Here is an 11,764-nt window from a genome sequence, read left to right as displayed (position 1 = left end):
TTTAGAAGTACGTCCGGGCTATTTATATTGTCGACCCCAGATCCCTGTAGAACTAGTTGCTGTAAGAAAAGAAGAAAAGAAATTTGGATCACTTTTAGAAACAATGTTTTTTATGCAGTCCTGAAAATTTTACAAACATTGATTTAATGGTGATTCACTCTTTCACTGACAGTCTAAATTTGTTCCACAAAAGTAGACGAGAATCTGTACATAGTGTAGGGCATGCCAAAAGATGCTTTTTTGTCTTTAACCTGTTTTGGATAGTGCCAAAAAGTGATGTTGCCATTTGAATATAAAAAAGTAGTTGTTCTGTGGCAACCATTTTTTCTGTACCATTTAATCTTTGTAAATGGTCTATCAGTTTAAGAAATTTAAAAACCAAAACTATAGTAGTGAATTAATATTGAAAGGTGTATCTCGTTTTTTTTTTTTTTTGCAGTGAAATGGAACCGATTCCAAGAGGGACTTGTGTGGAGGAGGGAAAGTGGCACGAAGTTCTCTCACCGCTTTATGAGCCCCTAGCAGATATGAGCTACATGGGCAATGCTGGCCCCAAACCTCCTACCACACCCATCGACCCAACCAAACAGCTCGACTGCCAGCTCGGGTTCACAGGACCACAGTATTCTTGGTCATTTGACAATTTTATCCGTGGAGACAATGTGATGAACATGTGCTACAGACCCCTGCTGGATCAGGGCCACATGCAGCCAGCTCAGCTGAACATTGTGCCAGACGGTGATGCCACCAACCACTTGCGCATGCATTATGATAATGAAGGGCTACTTTTTCAACAGTATGTGAACTATCAGCAGCTTTCTTATGAGTGGCCTGCCACTGACCGGAATGCTCCTACTACTCCTACCTCTCAGGTAAGAACACAAACAAACAACATCTTAATTTTAGCATAAAAATTGCCAATTGTTGGGTCATTTCATCCAGAATTGGAAGACGTTTTACGTCCCACACATGAAATTTTAAAATACTAAAATATGCCGTTTCAGTTCCGTTATTTTGTAAACTGATATAATCAAGAATTTGATGGGTTTCTTTAACCTGTTACTGATTAATACACAGCAAATGTCCTCAATTTTTGAACTGATCATGTATACTATATGGGCGATTATGTGTACTGCCACCTGATGGATACGCAGCATCATTGCCAGAGGCGATTCCTCTAAGGAGCTGTTTATATGGCAACGCTCCAAGAATAAGACAAATTTCATGTTTGCATTTACATGATTCCGTCTGGTTCGCGTCTTCAATTGAAAGATGTCGCAATTCCAAGTGAAAACAATGTAGTATTCATGCCGGGCCCTAGAAGGCAGTGCAGTTTTACAGGGCGATGGCCAATGATGAACTTGATTGACGACAACCTCCTCAGCCCGGAAGACAACATACACGGCTACTCCGAGCAATGACTTAATTCCCCCCCCCACCTTTAATTTTGCAGTTATGTTCACGTTTTTTTCTCCATATTAAAATTTCTCATATTTCTTGTCCATTTGCTGTTCTTTACAAGTTTAAATGATGGTATACCATTGCTTGTCAATAGTAAAAAACAATCTCGAAGCAATGGCGTCAATGCGTTTTTTCTCTTGCTTCAAAGGGCACAAAAACGCGAGAATAAAATATATTTCAATTGAAAATGTCGCAAAAACAGTAAATTAAAGCCGCCGCTGCACCATGTTTGCTGTTTTAAATGTTCACTAGCAACGACTGTGCATGCCCAAAGTGGCGAGTGTGAGCAGTCATCGGCCATTCATATGGCACGACATTAATATATGGGCCGGATATGGCACAGATGTTACCCAATCTGGGCCAAATTTGTATCAAAACCATTTTCAATATTACATTTTGAGTCAATTTTGTTCAATGTATCATACTGTGATGTGTTATATTGCAAATTAAATCTGTCTACTAAAAGCAATAATGACAAAACTTTATTTTCATGCCATTTATTAATGCGAACATATTGATGCAACATACAACATAACAATATAACACTGTTTTTTCACAAAATATTTTAATTGGAACAAGCAACTTAACCATTAAAAATGACCCATTTTTAAGTCAGTAAACTACATATTGAATTTGTTAAGGTGGGGTAACGGGGGACCTAATTCATCGATGATGAGAGGGAGTGGTAGATAGTGTCCAAAGAATTCAGTGAGCAGTTTAGTGATCGAGCAGGTAAACGGGCAGGTAGGCTTTTTCCCAGACAAGCAGTACAGGATCTTGGGGGGGGGGGGGGGGGGGGGGTGTCACAAAAAACAGCTCAGTATCAGGATTACAAGATTCTTTGTTAGCTGAAAGTCACATACCTGTAGGTGAGTTGTTGATCTTGCAATGATGTCAGGCCAAAGACCGGTTTAAGTAAGCTGATGATGATGATCAGCAGCACCTGGTCCCAGGCTAACCCATCTGTGCAATCAAGGCGACAATTAAGGCAAAACTGTCATAGTACTGATCCAGTAAGCTGATGATGATGATCAGCGACACCTGGTCCCAGGATCACCCATCTGTACAATCAAGGCGACAATTAAGGCAAAACTGTGATAGTGCTGATCCAGGCCGCATCTGGCGCAATGACGTTAAGCAGGAGTTTGAGCACATCCTGTGCGTGATCATTTGGACTGTCATAGTGCTGATCCGGGTCGCATCTGATGCACTGACCTTAAGTGGGTGTGATAGCTATGCGGATCTGGCGAGCTGAGGCCGGATCCGGCATGCAGTCGCCTATTATTGAGGTGGTTACGATGCAGCTTGCTTTTGATTCATTCGCGGAGCTTCTTAGTTGTTTAAACAGCGTGGACACCGTGTGTCTCCAGAGTTGAGCGTGCATTGTTCCACTACAGCGAAACGAGATGAGCCATTGGCTGGGTTTATCTTGCCCATCAGACGCTGCGCGTCTCCGGGGGTCTATAGCCAGTGGATGGCGCTCGGATGCTCTGCTTCTCTGAATGATGATTGAATGAGCTGTCTGATTTTTGGTTGACAGCGAAATGAGCGAATCAGTGATGTTGTCATATTAACATCCACGGGAATCATTTTTCTATTTTCATTCTACTGTTATGAGTTGAACTACAGACTTTCATAATCGTCCTAGTGACCGTTGCTTTGATAAAAACTAGTAGCGAAAATTAAGCTGTTTGGAGACTTGACTACTGGCACTCTGGTTTCTTTCCCTACCGACTAGCGGGTGCCACTGAGCCCCTCCACCATCGCAAAGCACTCACAGACGGACACACTTTGAGCTTCCCCTCATTGAAAGACCAGCATCCGTCACTGTTCATGCATCTTATGTTTTTATGCGTTTTTTTTTTTTTTTTTTTTGGGTGTGTGTGTGCAGTTCCATGAAGAACCCATGATGATTCTGCCAGAAAGTGAAACATTGCCTCCCGCAGAGATGCTGTAAGTAAACCCATTCACATAAAGTCACATCTTAGTAAATTTGAATATTGTGGAAAAAAATCCATTTGTTCGCGATTAGCTAGAAACCAGCACAAGGTGTACTTCACTGCTTCAATAGTTTTTATTAAATAAAGAATATATTATACCAGAGGTAGCTAGTAACACGTTACAATTACTCTGTTACATTTACTTGAGTAACTTTTTGAGTAGTTTTACTAAGCCATACTTTTTACTTTTATGTATGTAGATTTGTTAAGAAGAAACTACTTTGGGATACACTAGTCGATACATTTTCCTCTTTATTTCACATATTGGATTTTACTTTTTTTGTTGTTGCCAGAAACACCAACAGTGGCTCAACCAGTTTCACCAATTAGACGCTGCAACAATAGTCACATGACGCCATTAAACCAATCAGACTCAAGCTTGCTGTTATATGATCACGCCAGCCTGTTCAATCACGTGGTGTCTTTAAAGAACCGTAAAAAAATTTTGTGTTGGACATTAAGCGTCGCTGTCAACATGACTCGAAAGCGCGGATTTTAATCTCTCTCCCAGTTTTTATTTGGTTCCGATTGAGCGCGGAAAACTGGAGATAATTATGTTTTCGCCACGAGAGGGCACTCATGCTGTTTGGAAGAATAATGCTTGATTTCTGTATTTTTTTTCTCTCGCCGGAATTCAATGTTTTGTAATTCTCTGGTTTAATGTGGTTATGTAATATGTTACAGTACAGTATAATAAACGCTCATATAGATAACGGTATTTTTTTTCTCAGCACATAGTTGTTTAAAAAATAAAAAATAAAACATCTTAAGCAGTTACTCACAATGTAACTCATCACCTAAGTATTCTTTTTACCAAATACCTTTTTTACTTATACTTGAGTACATTTTGTGGATGACTGCTTTTACTTTAGTAATATTATTTTGAAGTAACCGTACTCTTAAGTAAAATCTTTGGCTATTCTACTAGAGGTGTGCATCGGCACTGCCCTCACGATTCGATTCGATTACGATTCGGAGGGCCACGATTCGATTCGATTCAGAGGGTCACGATTTGATTCGGTTCGATTCGGCAATGCATCGCGATGCATTAAAGCCTGGGATGCATTAAAATTCTAAAGCAAAGCATATTTTTTGTGAATCATGAGGCAACACAAGCGGTCAGACATTAAACAACTTTTTACTGGCTCTTGTGTCACTCCTGGTTGAAGTCAAATGAAAATAGTATACTTTCAGATATATAAATTAAAAAAAAAAAAAATCACAGCATTTAATTTGTGCTTTGAATGAGACCAGGGCTTTCTCTTTTTTTTTTTACACACAGTAGCACTCCCTCTTTCTCCGCTTCAGCCATTGTTATGTTATGTCCTCTCTTTCTGCTCCCTCGATTGCAACTGCACGTTACTCCAGTGAGGAAGCGGATTTGGGTTCCTCGTCCCCCCTGCATTGCTTTGAATGTAAAGTAGCTTCCTCTACAGGTAAACATGAGAATAATAATACAAATGGGGAAACCAAATCCGTTGCATCACCGGAATTGCGCAGGGAAGATTTTTTAACGTACTCAGGCCATTTGGGGGCCCTAAGCAAAATAATGCAAAGGGGCCCATATTTTTGGCCCACCATTTCGTCACAGTGTACTGTGAAACCCATACATGCAATCCAACCCATACGTCCATATTTTGTATATCAATCAGATTTTGTTGCACTGCATACTTCAAACTTCTCACCCCATATGATTGTCAGTACTTACAGTAGATAGCGCCAAACCTTTTTCTAAAAGAGGAAAGAAAAGTTAAGGAAGAACTTTTTTTTTTAAGCTTGTAATCAAGTATCAAAACTCACAAAAGTTAGGAAACAAAATAGAATATAAATTAAACAATTGCCAGATTGGGGGCCCCCTAGTGTTCAGGGGCCCTAAGCAGCTGCATAGTCTGCCTATAGGCTGGGCCGGCCCTGAACGTACTTATATTAGAGCCTAGTTCGGGACTAAAAAATCCAGCCCGACCCGACCCGGCCTGAGCAATTAACTTACCTTGCAGGCCCGTCCCCGAAAAAACCCGAAATTTCATTTTTTATTTGTATGCCCGAGTCCGAAAACCCCCGAAGTTTTAAGTTTTATTTGTAGGCCCGCACCCAGAACCCCCCCCGAAAATGTAAGTTTTATTCGTAGGCCCGAGCCCGTTTTATTTGTGAGGACTGAGGTGGAGGAGGAAATGCGGGAATGCGATGTGTGGTTGCGTTTTTTGTGACAATGCCATGTGCATAATGATAACAAATTAAAGCCCGTCTTTTGTAGCAAATTCTCCCAGTTAAACAAGACTGTAAGATGCATATTCAATAAACATTTATATCTTTTTTTTGTGTCTGTTTTATCAGGTGGATAGTTCATGTGTCATTTCCTCGGCAAAATGCAATAGAAATCTATTTTAATTTCTTCGAGTTGGCAGAAAAAAACGCAGGTTTTCTTAATGTTTAAATAGTCTACCTATTTTTCTGATCATTATAAATCCATTTACACAACGAAATAACGCTGGAAAGGTTTGTTAAATATATTTCTGTGCGGGATATTTTGCTCACTATGCGCCTCTATGACAATGAGAGGACAAATGAGATACAGTGAGATACAAAAATAAACTAAAAGACTTATAAACAACATTCTTTATTTTAATGACTCGCATTAGAACACATAAAAGAACAACCAGCCTTAAGGAACACTGAAACAAAATAAATAATAACATTTAAAGGAACACCACGATGTCCTTTTTAGCACGAAGAGGTGCAGGCCTCGAAACAAATGATAATAACGATGTTTGACTAATATCATCTTTTAGGCAAGTACAGTTTTTAAAATGCCTGCTCAGCGTCAAGGTGCCAGTCTTTCTGCTCTCGTAAGCAAAGCGCCACATTTGTTGCATTCGGCAAGGCCGACACGGTTTTCTGTAGCATCTTCCACTATCGATTTAAATCCTTTCCACACACCACTCGTGGATTCTTGCCTTTTCAATCCCCCAGTCTTTATTTTGCTTTTCACCTCTTGCTGCTCTATATCGAAATTCGAAAAGGAAATACGAGGATGCAGTTGCAGACTCGCGGAGAGGCCAAAGCGCGAGGGGAAGATTAAAAGGAGGGCGGGGCCACGGCGTTCATGTGCGCAAACAATGCACTGGCTCTGCTGCTGCTCATGTTTGGGATTACCAAAGCGCCTTCTCTCTGTTTTATCCAATTTATTCATTTTTATAACTCATATTCCTTAGTTTAACATCCATACATCGTTTTAGTATACAAATATATATTTATTAAAAAAAAAAAAAGCATAGCGAGTAGTCCGGCCCGACCCGACCAGAACGTAAATCACTGACATTTTGGGCCAGAAATTCGGGTCGGGTTCGGGCTCAAGATCTAGGCATTAGTCTTATATATTTTAAAATGCGCTGAATCAATTCGGCTTGTTGGCCGCATCGAATCGAATCGTCCATGCCCCGCATCGGGATGCATCGCCGCATCGATTATTGTGGACACTAGTATATTTTACCCACTTCTGAATATTATACAGACTCACTGTTTCATCAACTTTGCTTTGTGTCTGTTGATTTAGGAGCAATGCAGATTCTGTCTCCCCTACGAGAAAGGTCTCGACATTCAGGTATGTTTAAAGAGGAAAATGGGAAAGAGTTCACTTATGCCAAGTCAGTTTTAATGTTTTAGTTTGTTTAGCTTTTTTATTTTTCAACAGAAAAAGGAAACGCGAAGGCAGAGATGATGAAGAGGTGTACATAAAAAAGCCACCTAACGCCTTCATGATATTCCGGAAGGAGCAGAGGGAGAATGTCATGGCACAGTTGAACATCCGCGACAGTGCTATGGCCAATAAAGCACTGGGTCGCATGGTGAGTCACTCATAAATAATACTGTACATCGTATCTGTTAAACTGACTTGTGGTAGAGTGGGCAAAACGGGTTGATGACTCTGAAACGCAGTGTCAGCAATAACATATATAATGTAATATATGGGCTTGGACAAAATAATGGAAACACCTAACATTTTGGCATCATAATCATTGAACATCATTTTTAAAGAATGGCATGAGGAACATTCTAATGAGGTTGAGCATCTTGTATGGACGGCACAATCCCCAGACCCCAACATTATTGAGCATTTATGGTCAGTTTAAATTATTAAGAGATTCAATTTAGGCATCAATTTCCACTGCCATCGTCTCTAAAAGAGTTAGAGAGTATACTAACTGAAGAATAGCTTAAAATTCCTTTGGAAACAATACCTCTGAGAATTGAGGCTATAATTGCCGCAAAAGATGGATCTACACCTATTAGTTTTTGTTGATTTTTTAAGGCGTTTCCATTATTTTGTCCAGCTCCTTGTGTGTATCTTGACACCGTTCGTGTTCAGTCCTCGGTCCAAGCTCACTTGTTGAAGCTTTTGAAAGCTTAGGTTTAAAGAATGAATACATATCTATCTTGCCTCCTCAGGTGTAGCTTTGCAAAGCAATGGACCATCGCTGAGGTGCTAGTCACATGATCTGTTCGAAGTAATAGTAATAGTTTTGACCCATTAAGAAACACCCCAAATTCCGCCTATGCCGTTAATACTAGGGCTGCAACTAACGATTATTTTTTCTGTAATCGTTTAATCGGATAATTACTTAAAGAATTTGAAGTTATTTTAGGCATGTTGTAACAGTGTAGACAAAATGGATGACTTTCCTTCGAGAAATATCTTATTACAGCTTCCTGACTTAACTGTACTGTAGTCTACAATTGTACTGTACTGTATTCTACAATTGTAGTTTTTTAAGTAAATAAAACTTGCTAAAGTTTTTAATAAGAGTTCTGTGTAAAACATAAAAAGAATTTCTTTGTATACAAATCAGACTAAAGTCCTGTTCTTTCAAAAAATTGCTGCTGATTGAATTTTTTTCTCATGGGCGAAGTGCCGATATAAATTGTGTCACTGACTCATATATTTTCTTTAAGCAAAATAAGCACAAAAAAAATAAATAAGGAGGAGGCAGACTGTAATTAATCAGTATTCTTTATTGAACAGTTGTTCATTAATACAATCCAAATCCAATTTCATAGCACGCTCTCTTGTATGACAACGTACAGTTTGAATGGGAGTTTGTGTTGAAAAGAGACTCTAAGCTTTTATGTGAATGAGTTTATGTGTGTGGTTTCTTTACTTTACTATCGAACAATAACTCAAGTCTCCAAAACACAATACAAACGACACTTAAGACACTAATTAGCATAATCGCTAACTAGCTTAGCGCTCCATGCTAAGTGGTAACGTCTCATCAATAAAGAATACAAATGACACAATTGGCTTCATTTACTCACCTCTGACGGAGGCACACTGGATCTATTAACGCAAAAGACAATCTAATTCTCGTCACTTCGTAATATTATTGATTCGGCAACCCAACATCAGCAGCAGCAATGAACTCTCTCTCTTGTTCTAATCACTGGTGCTCGAGCGTAGTTTCACATTACACTCAAACAAGTACCCAAACGGGACTGCTCATAGCTGCCGGCAAAAATCGATTATCAAATTAGTTGCCAACTAATTTGTTAATCAATTTTAATAGATTAGTTTTTACAGCCTTAGTTAATCATATACTTTAAAGAGCATACTTTGCTGAACTGTATTTTCTTTGTGAAGCTATAAGGTACATTTCCTTTAACTCATTGGCTGCCATTGACTGTGAAAGACGCCCAATCCATTTAAACAAAGAAGGGGCTGGCAGCCCTACCTGTCCAAATGGATTAGGTTTCTGTCGCCGTCAGTGGCAGGCAAAGTTAACTCGGGGTCAAAATGGTAAAGTTAATGAGTGCTCTCTTGTGTCCACAGTGGAAATCCCTATCAGAGAAAGAGCAGGAAAAGTATTACGAGCTCGCTGACGCTGAAAAACGTCTCCACACCCAACTACACCCCAACTGGTCCTGCACAGATAATTACGTAATTTGACTCCAGCCTCCTAATGCTGGTACAAAGTGGAATGTCCTTTGTATATAAACTGTATATAATGAATATGTGTGTGTGTGTGTGTGTTCAGGGCCGAAAGAGGAGAAAGCAGAGAGGCGACTGAGTCCCCAGAGCAACCTTCTAACCAAACTGCTGAAGCTCGTACTGTTACGTAACTTTCAGTGTTATTTTTTTTTTTTAGCTTGTGAAGAGATCTTTACCATCTGCTAAGTGGTAATTACAAGTGCATCCTGTTCATGTGCTTTCGTTGTCTTCCAAATTAAACTTGGCAGACACGTACTTCATTTTTGTTTGTTGCGTGGGCAAAACCGTTTGACTCACTTGTTCATCGCCTCTGTGAAGTTGGCCCCCTATCAGATGCAAATTTATAGAAAAAATTTGTCATTCGTTTGTGCCGCTATGTTTTTTAGATATTAACACTTCTTTTATAGAGCAATCGGAGGTCAACCAGCCCCCCATTTTGATTAAAAATGGCTAAAAATAGTAATATACAGTGGGGAGGACAAGTATTTGATACACTGCCGATTTTGCTGGTTTTCCCACTTACAAAGCATGTAGAGGTCTGTAATTTGTATCATAAGTTCTCTTCAACTGTGAGGGGCGAAATGTAATACAAAAAAACAGAAAATCACGTTGTATGATTTTTAAATAATACATTTGCATTTAATTGCATGAAATAAGTATTTGATACAACACAAAAATCGAACATAATATTTGGTACAGAAACCTTTGTTTGCTATTACAGATACCAAACATTTCCTGTAGTCCTTGACAAGGTTTGCACACACTGCAGCAGGGATTTTGTCCCACTCCTCCATGCAGATCTTCTCCAGAGCCTTCAGGTTTCGGGGCTGCTGCCGGGCAACACGGACTTTCAGCTCCCTCCATAGATTTTCTATCGGGTTCAGATCTGGTGACTGGCTAGGCCACTCCAGGACCTTAAGATGCTTCTTACGGAGCCACTCTTTAGTTGCCTTGGCCCAGCCACGACCCATCTTTAGGGCTCTCACTGTAGGAAGGAGGTTGTCAGCCAAGATCTGGCAATACATAGCCCCATCCATCCTCCCCTCAATACGGTGCAGTCGTCCTGTACTCTTGGCAGAGAAGCAGCCCCCAAAAATGATGTTTCCTCCTCCATGTTTCACGGTTGGGATGGTGTTCTTGGGGTTGTACTCATCCTTCTTTTTTTCCAAACACGACGAGCCGAGTTTAGACCAAAAAGTTTTGGTCTCATCCGACCACATGACCTTCTCCCATTGTTCCTCTGGATCATCCAGATGGTCAGTGGCAAACTTCAGACGTGTCTGGACATGCACTGGCTTCAGCAGCGGGACCTTGCGTGGGCTGTAGGATTTTAATCCATGACGGTGTAATGTGTTTCCGATGGTTTTCTTCGAGACTGTGGTTCCAGCTCTCTTCAGGTCATTGACCAGGTCCTGCCGTGTAGTTCTGGGCTGATCCCTCACCTTCCTCATGATCAGTGATGCCCCACGAGGTGAGATCTTGCATGGAGCCCCAGAACGAGGCAGATTGACTGTCAACTTGAACTTATTCCATTTTCTAATAATCGCTCCAACGGTGCCTTCTCACCAAGCTGCTTGCTTATTTTCCTGTAGCCCATCCCAGCCTTGTGCAGGTCTATTATTGTATCCCTGATGTCCTTACACAGCTCTTTGGTCTTGGCCATTGTGGAGAGGTTGGAGTTTGTTTCTTTGAGCATGTGAACAGGTGTCTTTTATACAGGTAACAAGTTCAAACAGGTGCAGTTACTTTCGGTAATGAGTGGAGAACAGGAGGGGTTCTTAAAAAAGAACTAAGAGCCGAAATATTTACTAGTTGGTAATGTATCAAATACTTATTTCATGCAGTTAAATACAAATGTATTATTTAAAAATTATACAATGTGATTTTCTGGATTTTTGTATTAGATTCCGTCCCACACAGTTGAAGAGAACTTATTATACAAATTACAGACCTCTACATGGCTTGCAAGTGGGAAAACCAGCAAAATCGGCAGTGTATCAAATACTTGTTCTCCCCACTGTACTGTAGCACAAACGATTGACACCATTTTTAGTTATTTTTAAACAGGCTGGCTGACCTCTGATTGACCTATAAAAGAAGTGTTAATATCTAAAAAACGATAGTAGCACAAATGAATGACATAATTTTTCAGTACATTTGCATCTGATAGGGAGCCAACTTCACCCCCAACCACCTCCACCATCCATTACGGTACATTTGCTCGGTACAGTGAACTGCCTTCAGCCAACTGTCCTGGGTGTACCATTTGTAGAGCAATAAAAATCTTGAAACATTTTTTAGTTGATGTATCAGCACTTGC

General features: G+C 40.1%; 1 protein-coding gene across 1 annotated transcript; it reads left to right on the top strand.

The window, feature by feature from the left end:
- Positions 1–439: 439 nt before the first annotated feature.
- Positions 440–11,414, top strand: LOC130922607 (transcription factor 7-like 1-D). The gene is made up of 6 exons (XM_057847466.1): positions 440–872; positions 3,353–3,414; positions 7,015–7,062; positions 7,153–7,306; positions 9,286–9,393; positions 9,491–11,414. Exons 1-6 carry the CDS (start codon positions 444–446, stop codon positions 9,521–9,523), a joined length of 834 nt encoding a protein of 277 aa, XP_057703449.1. The 5' UTR covers positions 440–443; the 3' UTR covers positions 9,524–11,414.
- The last annotated feature ends 350 nt before the right edge of the window (positions 11,415–11,764 follow it).

Source organism: Corythoichthys intestinalis, chromosome 10, assembly GCF_030265065.1.
Source record: "Corythoichthys intestinalis isolate RoL2023-P3 chromosome 10, ASM3026506v1, whole genome shotgun sequence".
Lineage (NCBI taxonomy): Eukaryota > Metazoa > Chordata > Actinopteri > Syngnathiformes > Syngnathidae > Corythoichthys > Corythoichthys intestinalis.
Note: the sequence above shows the minus strand (reverse complement) of the source record. Positions and strands in the feature narration are given on the sequence as shown.